General features: G+C 37.5%; 1 protein-coding gene across 1 annotated transcript in view; it reads left to right on the forward strand.

Moving 5' to 3' along the window:
* The window catches only part of acap3b (ArfGAP with coiled-coil, ankyrin repeat and PH domains 3b), a 104,464-nt gene extending 93,235 nt beyond the window's left edge, over positions 1-11,229 (forward strand). Inside the window, exons 16-24 of the mRNA XM_067388616.1 lie at positions 2,313-2,382; positions 3,334-3,428; positions 3,585-3,799; positions 3,922-4,017; positions 4,879-4,971; positions 5,055-5,275; positions 6,485-6,594; positions 8,462-8,572; positions 8,682-11,229. Of these exons, the coding sequence (XP_067244717.1) occupies positions 2,313-2,382; positions 3,334-3,428; positions 3,585-3,799; positions 3,922-4,017; positions 4,879-4,971; positions 5,055-5,275; positions 6,485-6,594; positions 8,462-8,572; positions 8,682-8,829 (1,159 nt within the window). The 3' untranslated portion in view covers positions 8,830-11,229. The remainder of the gene's footprint in view (positions 1-2,312; positions 2,383-3,333; positions 3,429-3,584; positions 3,800-3,921; positions 4,018-4,878; positions 4,972-5,054; positions 5,276-6,484; positions 6,595-8,461; positions 8,573-8,681) is intronic.
* The last annotated feature ends 8,300 nt before the right edge of the window (positions 11,230-19,529 follow it).

Genomic DNA, 19,529 nt, shown 5'->3' on the forward strand with positions numbered 1-19,529 from the left:
TCAAGCTATTGGCCCTGATTTGTTGTTTGTCATCAACAAATGTCTTTCCACTGGGACTGTACCTGAATGCCTTAAACATGCCTCTGTTCTGCCTCATCTTAAAAAAACAAATTTGAATCCTACTCTTTTGAGTAATTTCCGACCAATTTCAAATTTACCTTTTCTATCAAAAATTTTAGAAAAAGTGGTCTTGAGCCAACTTTTGCCTTTTTTGAATGATAACAATATTCATGAGAAATTTCAATCTGGTTTTAAAGCTCATCACAGCACTGAATCGGCCCTTTTAAGAGTTATGAATGATGTAATGCTTACCACCGATACTGGGCAGTCTGTGGCTTTGGTCTTGCTAGACCTTAGATCTGCTTTTGACCTGGTTGACCACAACATTCTCTTATTACGTTTAGAAAAATGTGTGGGCCTTCGGGGTACGGTGCTCCAATGGTTTCGCTCATATTTAACAAATAGGAGTTACTCTGTCAGCCTTGGGCACCATTCTTCCTCTAGTAAACAGTTAAGTTCTGGTGTCCCTCAGGGCTCTATTCTTGGCCCGGTACTGTTTAATCTTTATATGTTACCTTTGGGTTCTATTTTATCTAAATATGGTGTATCTTTTCATCTGTACGCTGACAACACACAAATTTATCTGCCTAAAAGAGTGATGATAAGCTTGCCTTTAAGCCAATATTTGACTGCTTAGATGAATTGAAACTCTGGCTTGCTAGTAATTTCTTATGTCTTAACGAGAGCAAGACTGAAATTATCTTGTTTGGTTCAAATGATCGCAGCATTTATGATGTTGATCTCGATACTATGTTACCTTACAGTACCACCTGTGTTCGGAATCTGGGGGTTTTGCTTGATAACAGTCTTAAATTTGATAAGCAGATAGGTTCTGTGGTTAGGTCTTGTTTCTATCATCTTCATCTTTTAGCAAAGGTTAAGCCCTTTTTGTCTGGTAAGAATCTTGAAACTGTCATGCATGCATTTGTGACGTCTTGCCTAGACTATTGTAATTCCTTGTATATTGGTGCCTCTCAGTCTTGTGTTACACGCTTACAGTTAGTCCAAAATGCTGCAGCCCGGCTCCTTAAAGGGAAGCGTAAAAATGATCACATTACACCAGTTCTGATTTCGCTTCACTGGTTACCGGTCAAATACAGAATTGACTTCAAAGTCTTGTTATTTGTTTTTAAGTCTTTGCGGAACCAAGCGCCACAGTACATATCTGAATTACTGCTTCCATCCTCTCAGTCCAGATCACTTAGATCTAGGAACTCTGAATTACTTCATGTTCCTAGAACCAGACTTAAAAACAGGGGTGATCGCGCATTTGCGGCCATCGGCCCCAAGTTATGGAATAGTCTTCCAGCCTACATCAGATCTGCCCAAACCTTGTCAACTTTTAAATCTGCCCTGAAAACTTACTATTTTTCCATGGCTTTCAATATCCCGTGACTCATATTGCCCCTAAATTGTTTTTGTAACTAGCTGTTCTCTTTTATTTTTATTCTTTTCTCTTTTATTGTTTCTCTAGTGCTTAAATTTTGTTGTTATTGTCGACTTTTTTGCCTTGTAAAGCACTTTGGTCAACACCAGTTGTTTTTAAATGTGCTATATAAATAAACTTGTATTGTATTGTATTATAAGTGCCCTGTTCCCTCCAAAGTCCCCACTTCAAGGGCCCTCCGGCGTGAGAGAAGCATAAGTTTGCTTACTTCTGATTGGACTTTGCCCACAGACTCTCTAAAGATCTGAGAAGCCATCTGCTTCCATATTGTTTTGACTGAAGATAGACAGGCCTTAAAGCCACCTGCGTCAGTGCATTTATCCCGACTACATCACCCATGACAGATTGAACCCAACAGCAGAATGGCTTTACATCCCTGTGACGCTCGCGTACACACTGCGTCATACCCTCAGGGCGAAGCACCTTTTCTGCTCCATCAGTTACTCTGCAGATTACCGGCGCCAGCCTGCTAATCAGATTAAATCTCTCCTACCTCGTCAAAGATGGGCGTCCATGACTGCACTCAAGATAGAAGTCTTATAACACACAGAGGCATTAGATTTGATTTGCTCAGACAAACAGATGGAGATCTGACAAATTCTGATGGGTTTCTACAGGAGGCTGGCACAAATGTGTACTGCCATTGTTCGACTTTGACTAGTGAAAAATGTATTTTTAATCAGGTTATGTCACAGCTAAATATAAACAAATGTATAAAATGTATGTGTGCCTAAATCAGAATAATGCCATGTTGAAGATTCTTGAATATAGGGTAAATGTTATGATCTTTATTCTGTCTCTGCAGGAGTTTGGGTGTCCACTGCTCTAAAGTTCGCTCTTTAACACTCGACACATGGGAGCCAGAGCTTATAAAGGTAAGACCTGAGTGAAGAAGTGAGATCTGTAAGGGTCAATTTCAGCCCAAACAAAAAGTAGAAGTAAAAAAAAAAATATATATATATATATATATATATATATATATATATATATATATATATATATATATATATATATATATATATATATATATATATATATATATAAATATATATATATATATATATAATCCTAAAGATGTATTACAATCTGAAGATATATTATTTAAAGATAAAGACATATTATTTAAATTGTAAAGTATTCATGTACCATTGTAGTATTTGTTTTACTACCTTTAATTTGGTTATGGGGGATCCTTATTTATGAAAATAGTCTTCATTGTCTTTATGACATTATAATTTATTTTAAAGTAACGTAAAGTAACACATTACTTTTAATTCTACAACAATATATCTGAGTTACTTTTTCAATAAATGTTTTCCCATTTATTGACTGATACCTGCTCTATCCCCATTTTGAGTGAAATCATGAGTAAGTGCAGAGGCGGTGCGCGCTGTGTGAACGTGATGCTTATTGTAGTTCTAGATAAATGTGAGCATTTATTTATTCATCTTACATCTCACAAAAACAGATTCGGTATTCCTCAAAATGAATAAAAACAGTCAAATGCAAACTCAGAATATGATGTAAACCTGCAATAATTAAATGTTAAATAACACAAGTATACTTTATGTATTTAATCTCACTTTATTAACCACTGTCTTTGCTACTGTCACTCGCTGATGCACTTAAACCATACCACTTTTTCAAAAGTAACTTTCCCCAACACTGCACTTTGTATAGTTTCATATAATCCTATACCGTAGTTTACTCTACTTACATTTAGTCATATGCATCAGTTTAAGATATGCTTATTACATGGTTTTGGTTATAATATTTTTTGACTTTTATTGATTGAATAATGCTTTATATATATGTTTTCTCTCTAGTTAATGTGTGAGCTTGGCAACACTGTAATCAACCAGATTTATGAAGGTGCATGTGAGGAACAAGGACTCAAGAAACCCAGTCCCAACAGCTCAAGGTCAGTGTGTGGCCAAATCTCTGCCATTGCATTGTATAAATTGCCAGAATCTATAACTTAGATCATCATTTTTTTCCTTTTGATGACAATATATTTTCATATGCTGAATGTTTCATTAATAGAAGCTCCCGTTTCTGCTTCTGATGTTTCATTTAGGCAGGAGAAAGAAGCTTGGATCAAAGCGAAATACGTGGAGAGGAAGTTTCTGAAGAAGATGTGTGGCTCTGAGGCCCTGGTGGAGGGGAGCAGAAAACCACATCACTGGAGCGTGAAGAAGTGCAGGAGACACAACAGCTCCATCAGAGCCCCTAAAACACGCCGGAAATACAGGCACGACGCCGGGATCGTATCGCCAGCCAATCTATCCGCTGGTAATTGCTTGGTCATTTTTGAACATGTTTGTTCTACTCACCTAAGTGAGAATTGGACAAGTTGGTCTTATGTCCAATCATCTCAAGTTGACATAATGTCCTTCTGTTTTTGTCATCCTCAGCTGCAGCAGCTGCAAAGTTTCGGAGAGAATCTTTGTTTTGTCCCGACGAGCTTGATTCACTCTTCTCTTACTTTGACACAGGCTCAGGGCCTCGCAGTAAGTTCCTTATGAGACTTTATCTTCTAAAGACCCTGAGACAACCATGTCCGCCGCATATATCTCCTTCTGTCGGTGTTGGGGAAATGTACTTAAAATATTGCATTACTCCCTAAAAAACGAACTGGCTACTTTTACACTTTTACATTACCTTTTATGTTGCATAAACAGAACAGACCGGAACGCATGCAAGCTACAGCAACAATGGAGTCCTACATAGACAAGAGATTGTTCGAAGAGGTTAGAAAGTACCCGCATTTGTACAACTCTAGCATGAAATAATACAGAGATGTTTACATGGGTTGTAACTCATGGCTAGAGATTGCTCAAAACTGCACATGCGTCGAACACCTGTGTATGCGTACGAGTCAAATGAAGTATACTTTCCAAGGCTGTGCGTTCGACTGTGCACGTACAAGTCATTTTTGCTTATTAGTATGTTTGCAAGGTCAGCGGAAAAGACATTGGTTAATAAAGTGAGATTAAATGCATAAAGTATATTTGTATTATTTAACATTTAAATATTGCAGGTTTGCTTAATGTTCTGAGTTTGCATTTGACAGTTTTTGTTCATTTTGAGGAATAACGAACAGAAAAAAAGTAACAGATATTTTGTGATAAATTTAAAAGGAATGTTACTTTACTAGTTACTTAAAAAGTAATCTGATTACTTAACTCGTAATCGACATCAATTTACCCCCTGCCTGCTGTTTAGTTCAGAAAGAGTTGATTTTGGTGACTACAGTAACATGCGTCTGCACGTCTGTTTCAGAAAAATTTTCTGAAAGTTTAGCACTGAATGTTTGAGAGGGTCATGGTGTGAGTAACGTGTCCCTCGCTTGGCTCTTGTTGGCCCCGCAGGTCTCAGCAGTGACAGCGGGCTTGGCGGCAGTACTGACGGCAGCACGGACATACTCGTTTTCGGCTCAGTGGTGGACAGTGTCACTGAGGAAGGTGAGAAGACATCCTACTTTGGTATATCTGTCTGTTGTGTGTATCACCTTGTTTATCTTCCATGTCTTTCTGTTTCATTGCAGAGTGTGGGGACTCCGATGAATCCAGTGGAGAGGTTGATATTGAGCAGGAAGCATCAGATCCAGAAGATGGACGGGAGCTTGAGCCGAGCGCGCTGCTTCATAAGGCATCACGGGCCAGGAACCTCCCGATCATGGCGGAAGCGCTCGCACACGGTGCAGATGTTAACTCCGTCAACGAGGAGGACGAAAGCAAGAGTCCATTAATACAAGCCGTTACAGGGGTAAGACTTTGTGTACTGAAAAAGAAAATTGGTGTAGGATTCATGTTGAAACCATTTAAATGGTTAAATGGAAAATATTTACAGAAAAATGGCAAGTAACACATTGAAATATAGCTGTAAGCTGCAATTATCGGTGTTCAAGCACTTCAAGGCCTTTAATCCATAAAAAGGTATTATGTTTTAATTTGCAAGCCTGTAACTATCTCGATCATAGATGGAAAAGGCTATTAACAGTAAATACAGGCAATTTACCGTAGGAAATATATGGCTTTTAAAGCTTTTTAACAGTTATCGAGGTTGAGCCAAAAACCTAGGACTAGTTCGCCAAAGTTGGTTTTTGAAATAATCTCCAATATATAACGAAAAATTCGACGGACAGAGGCAGTGCTAGAGGCAAAGTTTCTCAGAATGAAGAGTTCTTCTATTCGGTATGAATGTTGTGGGCATGTGCGAAAAATCTCTGAAAATGTCTGAAAAACGTGAAGGCGCCTCCCCCTGGTGGCTGATTTCTAACATGTATTTAGGACAGTGAGTCAAAAAGGCCGAGCAAGTGTCGATTTGTTTGATCAGCCTCCGGCAACCTCGTCTAATAGCTGCTCAAAATTCATTGGCCAATGGCGGACATGTTTTTTGTGATGCGTCAGTTGCCTCATAGACAATCATGGCACATCGGACAAAGACACTGCATGCCAATTTTCAAGTCAAATGGATTAACGGTGAGGTAGTTATAGCCATTTTCTTGTTTTTTTTTCTGTTATAGCACCACCAAGTGGCCGCATACTTTTTCACGGGACCACAGAATGAGCTATTACATAGGTGCGCTGAGTTTGGTGAAAATATCTCATTCCGTTCACAAGTTATAGCCATTTTAGTAAAAAGTGACTCCACCCACTTCAAATAGTTTGGCGGCCCTTAGGGACCGTGAATTGAAATTTCAACTTTTTCAAATAATTTTTGACAATCAGACTCCAGAGAATCTCGCTGCACTGGTTTGGTTCGGATGAGGGAAAAAACTTAGAACTAGTTCGCAAAAGTATGTTTAAAAAAGTCTGTCTTAAGCCAAGGATTCCAAAGAAATAAGACCCTTGAGGCTACGCCTAATGGTTCAGGAGTTATGAGCCATTTCATACTTTTCACAGCTAATAGTGTAAATTATCAGTGTTTACTCAATGTTTCTACTAATGTTTGATATCTCCGTCACTCTCATAGGGCTCTCTGATAGCCTGCGAGTTCCTGCTGCAGAATGGAGCAGATGTCAATCAGAGAGACGTACGAGGACGGGCACCTCTCCACCACGCCACGTGCCTGGGTCACACGGGGTAAGAAATTACTCCAGGGTGTCACAACCGTGCATTAAAGTTTTGTTCACGAAACCTAGGGATCTGCCAATCCAGATAGTTTGGTACCAAAATTCACACGCTCAGCACCAAGGTTGTTCAAACAGTATGAAGCAAAACTCGCCTCCACAATGCTAGGGGACTGCGGGAGGTTTGCTAGGGCTTAGATATGCAGGTGCTAAGGGACGATATATTTCACATGAAATTAAGGAATGTATCGTTTCAGTCAAAATCAGACCACAACAAAGTTGGTTTCAGGAGTGTGAAATAGCTTTCCGAAAAAGTATCGAACCTTCGAACTATCATTGGTTTGTGGTGATTAGATAATTCTCTGAGGCTCCACCTTCTTTGAAGTGGTAATCTTCTCCAGTTAATTTCTTCTGTTCAGTCAGTCGTGGTCAGATGTCATATATATTGTGCTATATATTGGCTGTAACTATACATGTATTCGTCCCGAACCATGTGGTATGGACGTCACATTTCAAATACATTCACAGGTGATCCACACTCCAATCTAAAAGGGGGCGCCTGCGGCAATGCAACACTGTTTGCTAACCGCCACAACAGGAAAAAGTGCAGAACAACAACAACAGATAATCTAGATACGCATGTAATATCTCAACTGGTGTTTCAACTGTGGAAAAACATCAATAAAACAGCTTGAAAATCAGTTTGCGCATTTAAGGTAAAACAAACTTGAAACTGATGCGAAATCCACATGGGGGATTTTTTCACCTCACTTGTCCCTCATGCAAAATTCCAGATTGTGCTGATTCCTATTCAGATGACTGTATTTCACCCCCAGAAATTAGTTTTTTCAACCATTTTGTCTGTCGCCAGATGAAAGTCTCAAGTCTGATTGACTAAATAAGTAATAGCATTCCTTAGTTAAACAAGCTGCGCAATTTAAGTTTTCATTATTGTTTTTGGCACAAATTATGTGTGTAATTTACACAGTGAAATTTTAATTAAAGTTAATCATGCTGATTTATATATCTTGATTTGACCAAAAAACAAAATGCTTTCGACAAGCTCTATTTTCGACAGACTTATATTGCAGTGGCAACCGTTGTATTGTTATTATGGAAAATGATTGATGAAAAATAGTTAAATGTACTACTTCAGTGCACTGTCAGTGCTGGGTTGCATCATGATGGAAAAAAACTCTGGCAAATGGCCGTTCGGATCATTTCGCTGTGAAAGAGACTTAAATGGACTATTTTTCCCAATATTTGTGTATGTATCTTTCTTTTACAGTTTATGCCTACTTGAGTATCATCAAAGATTTTATGTATAGGAAGATGGTGCACTCCTAGCACTTACGATTGGGAGAAAATGCAACACCCAATATGGCGAATAAGCCCCGCCTTCTAAGTGAAAGAGCCAATCGTTGATTCGTAAAGTCATTGCGTCACTTCAGCTGCCATTAGAAGCTCCAGTTGCTATAGAAACATTCTCAGACTCGTGTTCATGACTAGCATGAAAAACAAGGTTTTTTAAACGCTATTTGAACATAAGAAACAAGCTTTATGAGACAGTCGTTGTCAGATTTCATTGGTGTTTTCAAATATGAAATTTAACCGTAAGCTTAGTGAACAGTTTTGGAGAATTTGATGTTTCCCTATTCAAAAAGATAGGAGCTGCACTTGGATGCCTGAGAGGTGTTTCAAAGATGGCCGTCGAGTGAAATGACTTGTCTTAAATGGACTTTGGTATTGTGTTGTTAGCCTAGTAGCATGCTAACATCAAACCGTATAGTCAATCTGAATCTAGTTTGTTCTGATACGCAGATCCTCCTCTGAATAACTCCTCATTTAAGCAATTGTGTGTTGTTTGTTTGTGTCCACAGACAGGTGTGTTTGTTCCTGAAGCGAGGAGCCTCTCAGGTGGAGGTCGATGAAGACGGGCAGGACCCTCTCAATATCGCTGTTCAGGCAGCCAACGCAGACATCGTCACACTGTGAGTCGAGTACTTCACTTCTCTTGTAGATTCTCCCAGAGAGCCTCTGCACACGAAACCCATGTTTTTGTTCTCTCTCTCTCTCTCTTTCTCTCTCTCTCTCGGTTAGATTGCGGTTAGCTCGGATGAATGAAGAGATGCGGGAAGCGGACGGCCCCTTCGGACAGCCAGGTCAATACCCCAGCAGCAGTCCCACAGAGCAGCAGTATAGAAAGTGTATTCAGGAGTTTATCTGCCTCACGATTGACGAATGCTAGGGGGCGCTCTTGAGCGCTGACAGACCGTGAGGAGGACTACATACTAAGTTTGTAGCTCGTAACAGGAATAGCTTTAGCAAGGATCGAGCGGTATCCTCAACTTCCTCCTCACCTGACCAAGTAGTTTACACGTTGTGTTCGTATGTATGTGGTTAACACAAAATATTGAAATGGAACGACTATTTACAGCATGTGACAGCTAGAGCAGTCATTCAAACGTGGCGTTAATCGCAATGTAATAATAAATCGATGGATTAACGGCCTCGTGTCACTGAATTAGAATTCATTAGCAATTCAAAACAGCATTTCCAAGTGTTTTTGAGTCAGTATGTGCAAAATATGACTGTGCGCACTTTTCCTACCGACAGTATTTGTTTTTTTGTTTTTTTTACAACTGAGTTCTTTTCATTTTATATGCTATTTTGCGTCATGTTAATGTTGTTTGTTGTGCTTTTTATTTATGTTCCGTCCTGAGGATTAGTGCAATGATAACTAGAGTGCAGAAAATATGTATCCATGTACATTTTTCTTGTTTGGTAAAGAAAAGGAGGTGTTTACGTTTGACTAACTAGACTTTTGTTGTCTTTCGCATTTCAAAAACACATCAGACCCCCTCATATGCTAACAAAACGGGTGTTTTGACCCCTTTAAAGTTTTAAAAAGATGTCAGCTATTCGAAATTATTTATAAAACGTATCGCAGCTGTCTGTTTTATATATTTGTACTTGTATTGCCAAGCTCCCAAATGACTGTTATGTGATTTTTAATGAGAAATGCTTGTCTAGAGCAAAGCAGTCAGTATTTGCATGCGTTTACTCGCTCGCATACCAAGGCAAAAGTGCCTGTCTGCATTAGCAAGCATGGTTCCTTATTTTAGCCACCTGATTCTGTCATTATGTAAAAATGCATGACTGCAGATGACATCTGCTCTGTGTTGTCCATTTTTTGCCCACGTTTGGTTCAGATGATCCCAGTTCTAAAAATACGCCATCGGAATCCTATCTCCCTTTCTAATGCCTGATTAAAAAAATGTAGCCAATTAAAACAGCGTATATTAAGCCGTTAGCACAATGCTAAAGTTGTAGGCTAAGCTGTTAGCTTGCTAACTAAAGGCTAACAGAAATGGTCGTTTAATATGACCATTTTTAGCTTTGACATTTTTAAGAATAAATACACTGTGAGTGATTTGATATAATTTTCTAAAAAAGGCAATTATTGGTATAAAAAAAAAATGGGATTAAAGTACCCATAAAAAATTTGATTTGGGGTGTAAGTGGGATAGGATTCTGCGTGAAGCTGGCATTCGTGGCTGGATTTTTGCAAGTAAAGGTGAAGTGTGTAAAAGAAATGACTGTTGTCAAACTGAACATTCTCTCAGACTGCCATTGGTCAACAAACAAATAGTCTCACCCCCAAAATCACGCCATTGGCTGTTCCACTGTTGCTACACAGCAAAATCCCCAGAGTTAAATCAACTCTGCTCAGAGTACATATGGTCCCTCTCTAAATAGTGTTAAAATAACACTGAAGCAGAGTTTAAATTTAATAAGATGCAAGTAATGATTGTGCATTAGTGATGAACGCCTGCTGTTAACAAGCAGAATCACTGACGAAATAAGAAAAAACACAATAACTACAAGTGACTTAAGTCACAGCCTTATTAATTGCTTAATTATCTCATTAACTTTAACTCTGGGCCATATGTACTCTGAACAGAGTTGATTTAACTCTGGGGATTTTGCTGTGTATGTCAGATGGGTCAGATTCTCAAACAAACAGAGTTTTGATAGTTCCACGGAGCATTTAAGCCTACAAATGGTTTACTTATAGTTTCTGACATAGAAAACATTGTAACATTGAAAAATTACACACTTCACCTTTAAACAGGTAGGCTAACAGAAAATGCAAAAGCATATTAATTGAAAAAAATAATGCATCTCAATGGAAATAGCTTGAAGAAAGGAAAATGTCATTTTGTTTTACAGAAACATTCTGTGAACTGAAATTTAGTTTTTAATATCTGGAAATAGAGAGTGTATAGAATAGATATTCGCCAACAAGGGACCAGTTCAGTCGTTGTGTCTGGATGTGTTTTAAACAAAGTTTAGCTGAAAAAGGCTTCTTAACTACTGTGCTGTGAATATGCTTTGACCTTTGAACTCTTTTCGACTGCTTGCTCTCTCTCTTGGTTGAGCTGTGGATCTTGCATTCGGACCTTTAACTCGTTTTCTCTCGCAACATTCGGTACAATCTGTTTTCACACTGTTAGATGACGTTCTGTGTTTGGAGACATTCTTGTATTGTTTGTACAATTGTTTGTTATTGTTTGTATGACAGAAATCTATAAAAAGAAGCTTGTCTTTTGAAACACTGACAAACAATAAAACAGACAAAGTCTTGAGCTCATTTTTCTGCTGTGCTCTTTCTTTCTTACGACACGTTCTGCATAAGTCTGCGATTCCTCACGAACAGCTGTGTTGGTTTAAGGAATTACGGCTTTTGCAGACAGTGAGGTGTAGGGGTGGGGATTTTTTTCTCTTGGTGACACCCGTAATACAGTAGTCCCATGTAAGGCATGCTTTCTGTGTTTTTGTTGTCTTTTATATTGTGATTTTAACATTGTCTTACCTCTTTTAGAACCCAGTATACCTGAGAGTCCACTGAGGGTAACGCGCAAGAGTTCACGAGTGAGTGATGTTACAGACTGTTCACTACTGGGTTTGGGTCTTTCACGTAGTATGGTCATCACTTTATGGGTCTCTTAGCTCATTTACAAGGGTTCTGTGCTTACACTTGTGTGCTAATATGTACTTTCTCAAAAACATCATAAATATATCTTTGAAAATGCTGCTCACCAATATGGTCTCTGAGCTCTCTTCCTGAAAAAACATCTGTTTTTCTTGTTTTCTCTTCACTCAAATCACACTTGTGCTTCACAAATGGGGAGGTTGACAAATTTCATATCATTTTTTTTTTCAACACTAAGATTTCAGTTTCACATTTAAATTGCGTATGTATTTACACTGATGAGCCAAAACATTATGACCAGTCATAGGTGAAATGAATATTGTTGATCATCTCCTAACAAGGTCACATATTAAAGGGTTAGTTCGCCCAAAAATAAAATTTTCGTCATTAATTACTCACCCATATGTCGTTCCAAACCCATAAAACCTTTGTTCATCTTCAGAACACAAATTCAGATATTTTTGATGAAATCCAAGAGGTTTTTTATCCCCAAAAGAAAGCGAAGAAATTACCACATTCAAGGTCCAGAAATGTACAGTAGTAAAAACATCGTTTATTAATTGTACATGAATAAATGTGTAAAGTTGCATAAAATGGAAATACTCAAAGTCGGCTAACGACGTAACCTCAGACATAAGACATATAAGACAATACAACATTTACTGTAGGAGCCATACAATTTACTGGTGACTTAATTTAAAAAACTGAAATTGGCCGATTATGGGTGCGTAAGATGTGAAGGATTCTATGGTCCAGTTAGTATTTTCACCCCATAATGGCGGCCGTGCTACCGGAGCGCCATCTAGTGGCTGTTACCCAAAAAGTATCAGAGTGTCGCCTCTTGGGTTCTGTACTCTTTGCGAGCTAACAGCACAAAACAGCATTATAACACGATAATACCGGAAAATGAGGAAGAGGAGGTGAGGAACTTAAATACGCAATGGTGATGAACATAATGACAAACAGATGTGATGATTAATGAGTGTCCATGGAAACTTGAACAAAGGAAATAGGGAACTTATGAATACAAACTAAAAGTCCATGACAATGAATCTAACAGAACATAATTGTGACACTAGGTAGATTAGATGGTAAGCAAACTATCAGTTCTCATAATCAGAGCTTTGGATTCAGGAGGAATAGGGAGGAATAAAGATCTGAGCAACTTTGAGGACCATATATGACAAGGCGACTGGGTCTGAGTTTCTCTGAAACGGCAAGGCTTGTGTGTTTCTCCTGGTTAACAGTGGTGAGAATTTACCAACAATGGTCAGAGGAGGAACAAACCACAAACCGGCAACATCGATGCACGAGGACAATGAAGGCCATCCCGTCTGATGGGGGAAGGTCTACTGTGGCACAAGTAACACAAAAATTTAATGATGGTTATAGGAGGAATGTGTCACAACACACTGCGTATGGGGCTGTGTAGCCACAGACTAATCAGACTGTCTGTGATGACCCCTGACAACTTCCAAAGTGCATGGCTACAATGGGCACTCGAGCATCGGAACTGGACCGTGGGGCTGTGGTAGAAGGTCACCTGGTCTGATGATTCCCGTTTTCTTATACATCATGTGGATGGCCGGGTGTTTGAGCCATTTACTTGGAGACGTGATGGCAGCAGGATGAACTGGGGGACGACGACAAGCCAGTGGAGGGAGTGTGATGCTCTGGACAATGTTCTGCTGGGAAACCCTGGGACCAGCCATTCATGTTAACTTAAATTTGACATGTGCCACTTACACTTAAAAAAAAAAAGAAAAAGGGGGAGTTATATAACACTAAAAGTGGTTCTTGGTTCGTATTTATAGGGGAACTAATTTCAGTGCTATGTAGCATCATATCTTTGCTCTACAGCACCTTTGTCAAATGGTGCTATTTAGAACCCGTAAGAGGTGCCATAACACATTTTATTTCTTCAACAAAAATGGTCCTATGCAGCCAACAGTGGTTCTTTGGCTCATAAAGAACCTTTAAAGGGGCTTAACAGGTTCTTTGTATGGCAGTGGTGCTTTAAAGCACCTTAACCACCCAAAAGAACTGCTGAAGAACCATACAGGGGCTTCACAGGTTCTGTATGCAGTAGCGGTGCTATATAGCACTTCAGTCATCCCAAAGAATCACTGAAGAACCACTGAAGCACCAAGATATGGTGCTATACAGCACTCAAAGTGATTCCCCTATGATTACGAGCCAAATAACCACTTTTAGTACTACATTTTTTTATAGAGTATACTTAAACATTGTTGCAGACCAGGTCCACCCCTTCATGACAATGGTGTTCCCTGGTGGAAGTTGCTCTTTCAGCAGGAGAATGCACATTTAAACACCAAACACATTGTTCAGGAATGGCTTAAGGAACATGATGAAGAATTCAAGGTGTTCCCCTGGCCTCCAAATTCCCCAGATCTCAATCTGTGGGATGTTTTGGAGAAACAAGTTCGATCCACAGCGGCTCTACCTTGCAACCTACAGGACTTGAAGGATCTGCTGCTAACATCTTGTGCCAGAAACAACAGGACACCTTCAGGGCTCTTGTAGAGTCCACGCCCTGTGGTCAGGGCTGTTTTGACGGAGGACTAACAGCATATTAGGCGGGTGGTCATAATGTTTGAGCTCATCGGTGTATCTTGAAAATGCTGCTCATCAGTCACTGAACTCTCTTCTTGAAGAAACATCTCTTTTCTCACATTTTCTCTTCACAAAAATCATACTTGTGCTTCAAAAAAAAAATCACATGGTAGTTTAAAAATGTCTAAAATATCTAGATTTTAGTATTCTATATACAATTGTATGTATATACAGTACCTATCAAATGTTTGGGGTCTGTAAGATTTTTTTTAATGTTCAGAAAATACAGTAATATTTTTAAACTTAAATAACTGTTTTTGTTTTTTTTTGTTGTTGTTGTTGTTTGGTTGGTTATATTTTAAAATATAATTTATTCCTGTGAATTTTCAGCATCATTACTCTAGTCTTCAGTGTCACATGATCCTTCAGAAATCATTCTAATAGGCAGAAACCATGGTATTTTCTTTAAGGATTCTTTGATTAATATACAGTTCAAAAGAGCATTTATTTTTGAATAGAAACCTTTTGTAACATTATAAATGCCTTTACTGTCAATTTAATGCATTCATGCGGAATAAAATTATTTGACCCCAAAACTTTAAATGGTAGTGTATGTATATATTACATATTGCATTAATTAATAATATAAAATTGTATTATTATTGTGCAAGCTAAATGTATATTTTAGATTCTGTTTTACAGGTTATTATTTATTTTAATTCTTCACCATGTTTAATCACCTTGCTTCTGTTTAATAGTATGAGTTAAGTATACTGTGTGATAAATTATTTTTTGTTAAGTACCAATATTAGTCTCTCATTTAATGTAAAGACATAACTCCATTTATAATAATTCAAATAAAATTAAAAAGTTTTAGATTAAGTATATTATAGAAATACTGTCACTGCTCGACATTTCACGTCAGCTAACCATTTATTGATTATTTATAAGGGGAAGTTTAGATATGATATATGATATGACATGATATATGATATAGGTCACTCCCTGTCAGTACAGTGTGATTGGAGAATGCTAACTCGTTTCCTTTTGCAGACGTCACCACGTGCGCTGTCGTCTTTCGGGAGTTTCCGCACATGGCTTTACACACCTCCAAAACACTAAGCAGCTGACACTGAGGCCCTCGGAGACATGAATGCCTATGATGAAGGGTGTCTTCAAGATTTTACTCATCAAAGAATAATATATGAAAATGTTGAAATTAGAGCTTATGTGTGGGTGATCGGTTTTAATTACATTGTTTTTAGATTTGGTCCTCTCCTAAGGCCCTGTATGGGATTTTAAGCTTTTATAGTTCTGGGGTTTGTCATTTTAAAAGTTCACATCCCTTTTGTGGTCTGAAGGGAGATTTATACAGTGTTTCTTATGTTTGTGTTATCTGTTTTTAATTATTTTAAATAAAATTTGTAATTCACATGTAACTATTCTGTATTAAATCAGTGAAGACAGTGACATCTAGTGAACACATTCTACAGAAGAATGTATTAAATAGTATAATAAATGAACATTATTATGTTCCTTGTTTTCTGAAATTGCTTTGGGGTAACTTAGATTCTTATTTAAAGGCACGAAATGTAAGATTTCTAGATTAAAATATTCAAAAACCACTAGAACAGTGTTATAAATTTTGTTGACTTGTGTACTCCCAAATGCTTCCAAGAATGTTTAAATCCAGAGAAATAAGCAATTTTAACCAGGACACGGACCATGTCAGTCCGTTGCCTACCAATGATATCATACCCACGTTACCCTCGATTGCTGGTTTTAATTTATAGAAACCATGGAAACACCAAAGATGCTTTAAAGGTGCCCTAGAACTTAAAAAAAAAAGATGTAATATAAGTCTAAGGTGTCCCCTGAATTTGTCTGAAGTTTCAGCTCAAAATACCCCATTTTTTAATAAATTTTTTAAGTGCCTATTTTGGGACATCATCATAAATGAGCCAATTCAGGGCTACTGGCCCTTTAATTCTCGTGCTCCACACCCACGGAGCTCACGCTTGCCTTAAACAGTGCATAAACAAAGTTCACACAGCTAATATAACCCTCAAATGGATCTTTACAAAGTGCTCGTCATGTATGCGTCGGATTATGTGAGTATTGTATACTGTTGTTTATATTGATTCTGAATGGGTTTGATAGTGCTCCGTGGCTAACGGCTAATGCTACACTGTTGGAGAGATTTATAAAGAATGAAGTTGTGTTTATGAATTATACAGACTGCAAGTGTTTAAAAAATGAAAATAACGACAGTCTTGTCTCCGTGAATACAGTAAGAAACGATGGTAAATTTAACCACATTTAACAGTACATTAGCAACATGCTAACGAAACATTTAGAAAGACAATTTACAAATATCACTAAAAATATCATATCATGGATCATGTCAGTTATTATTGCTCCATCTGCCATTTTTCGCTGTCGTTCTTGCTTGCTTACCTAGTCTGATGATTCAGCTGTGCAGATCCAGACGTTAATACTGACTTGTCTAATGCCTTGAACATGGGCTGGCATATGCAAATATTGGGGGCGTACATATTAATGATCCCGACTGTTACGTAACAGTCGGTGTTATGTTGAGATTCGCCTGTTCTTCGGAGGTCTTTTAAACAAATGAGATTTATATAAGAAGGAGGAAACAATGGAGTCTGAGACTCACTGTATGTCATTTCCATGTACTGAACTCTAGTTATTCAACTATGCCGAGGTAAATTAAATTTTTCATTCGAGGGCACCTTTAATATATTCTGTGTTTTATTAGACAGGTGAGCATCTGTTTGGATACATTCATTGACAGAAATCTAATCATGTTATATAGCTCACCACAGTAAGTCTTATTGTTTAATCTCGTTTTTTTGATTTACTGCAAGTACCATTTTTTACCATGCCTAATATCGATCTAGCTTACTGCAGTGTGCTACAAGCAGCCACCGAGTGAACGCAGAGTAGCAGTATAACAACTTTCAACACACAAATATATCTAATATGATAAACAGCGCTGTGTTACCTCTCATATGCTAGACCACGAGAAGCAGCGACTGCGGCATAATAAAAGTTCTGCTGCTCTCGAGGCTTGTGTCACGCTCGTCTCTCATTATCAATCGCTCCAGTGGCCTTGTTTCAGCTCCCACAACACTCGGTCCTGCTCTGCTTCATACTACAGTAACGTTAATAATCTCATCCATGAATATGATTTCTGCCTGAGTCCCATCCCCATTCTTTTTCACTGGTGTGGTGAGAAATTGAGTCGCCCAGGAATTGGGTCTCCTTTAGGACCCAGAGTGATCCCATAGAGTACCTCAGGGATGACGTGTTTTTGTAGGCAAAACCCAGAAGCGAGTTAGCATTTTAGGACTTCCAGTTCCATCGCCCTGAAGTCTGTTTTTTTTTTTATGGGTTTTTGCTAAATCGCCTGAAATAAGGTCTGTGGTTAACAAAGCCTCTAAATATTCTCACGTTTTGATCTATGACATAAAACACACCAGTTATATCCTGCTTGTGATTTTTTTTTAAAACCTTTATTGTGTCTTAAAAACGGCGGTTGCTAACAAGTTGCTAAAAGGGACTTCCTTTGGCGGGGACTTTAGACGTCATCATTAAAAACGGGACATTTGGACAGCATTTCTTATGAAAAAGTGGATAAGTATTCATACAGGATGTTTTTAAATAAAGTTTGAGGAAGCTTGGTGGTGACGTTGATCCGTGACCATGGTGTGCTGTAGTCCGTTTATAGCCTACTGTTAGCTTTATCTGACGACTTTATTTAGGCTTCAAAATGTTGTGTTAACTTATAAAGATTATCTTGATGGACAAAACGTGTAAGTGTCATAACCCTTTGTTAAACACAGAGCTTATTTTTTGCGATTTTCCAAAAGTCTATGGGAAAAACACATAGGCTTTCGATCGAGGGAACCCGTGCGCCGCTAACTTCCGGGTTGGCCTACAAAAACACATCATCCCTGAGGTACTCTATTGGGTCAACAGACTTTTAATAGATAGTATTTTTAGTGCCTTATTACAATTCCTGCAAAATCACATTATGATTTATATTGTTTAAATGTGTTATAATTACAATTATGTCTTTTAAATTACATGGTTCATATACTAGTATATAACTGAAGCTATAGGTTGTTTCTCATTTTTACTGTTTTTTAGTTAGCTTATGTTCTAGCATAGCATACATCTACCCGATTAGCCTTCTAGCTTAGCTTATATATAGGTATGTTTTTTGCTTACTGTACCACATTGCCATTATTGTATAAAATTAATATTAAATTACTTTGTGTGTGCAACAAGCCTTTTCCTTCTATATTAAAAAAAAATAGGCATGTGTTTCCAGTTTGTTTTATTATGCAATACATAAACATTCATTTTATATTTCAAGCATGTTGTTTGTGCACTTCATGTAATAAACACCATACAATAGTTAAATAGGTTATAATTAGTCAAGACATCACAATAACAACGTTTGATCAGACATTTCCACCTGGGTCCTAAAGGAGAACCAATTCCTGGGGGTACTTGATTTCTCATGACCGGCTGTAGACGTGAAAACAACACCTCTTGTGATTCCGCAAAATCAAGGCGGCATCAGGCTACACCTTTGTTTTGTACAGAAGAGGATTAGGGCCAAGCAAAAATAAAACCATCTTGAGATTAAAGTTGTTAAATTTCGAGAAAAAAAAATCGAGATAAAATGTTGAGAATAAACTCATTAAATTACGAGGAAAAAAAATGTTAAATTTCAAGAAAAAAGTCTAGATAAAATGTTGAGGATAAAGTCATTAAATTTCGAGAAAAAAGTTGTTAAATTATGAGAACAAATTCATTAAATTATGAGAAAAATGTTAAATTTAGAAAAAAGTCGAGATAAAATGTTGAGAATAAAGTCATTAAATTAATGAATTTATTCTTGTAATTTAACGAATTTGTTCTTGTAATTTAATGAGTTTATTCTCAACATTTTATCTTGAATTTTTTCTCATAATTTAACGAGTTTTTTTCTCGTAATTTAACGAGTTTATTCTCAACATTTTATCTAGGTTTTTTTCTCGTAATTTAACGAGTTTTTTTGTCATAATTTAACGAGTTTATTCTCAATATTTTATCTCGACTTTTTTCTCGTAATTTAACGAGTTTTTTTCTCGTAATTTAATCAGTTTATTCTCAACATTTTATCTTGACTTTTTTCTCATAATTTAACGAGTTTTTTTCTCGTAATTTAACGAGTTTATTCTCAACATTTTATCTAGGTTTTTTTCTCGTAATTTAACGAGTTTTTTTCTCATAATTTAATGAGTATTTTTTCTCGTAATTTAACGAGTTTATTCTCAACATTTTATCTCGACTTTTTTCTCGTA

This window comes from Chanodichthys erythropterus, chromosome 6, assembly GCF_024489055.1.
Source record: "Chanodichthys erythropterus isolate Z2021 chromosome 6, ASM2448905v1, whole genome shotgun sequence".
NCBI lineage: Eukaryota > Metazoa > Chordata > Actinopteri > Cypriniformes > Xenocyprididae > Chanodichthys > Chanodichthys erythropterus.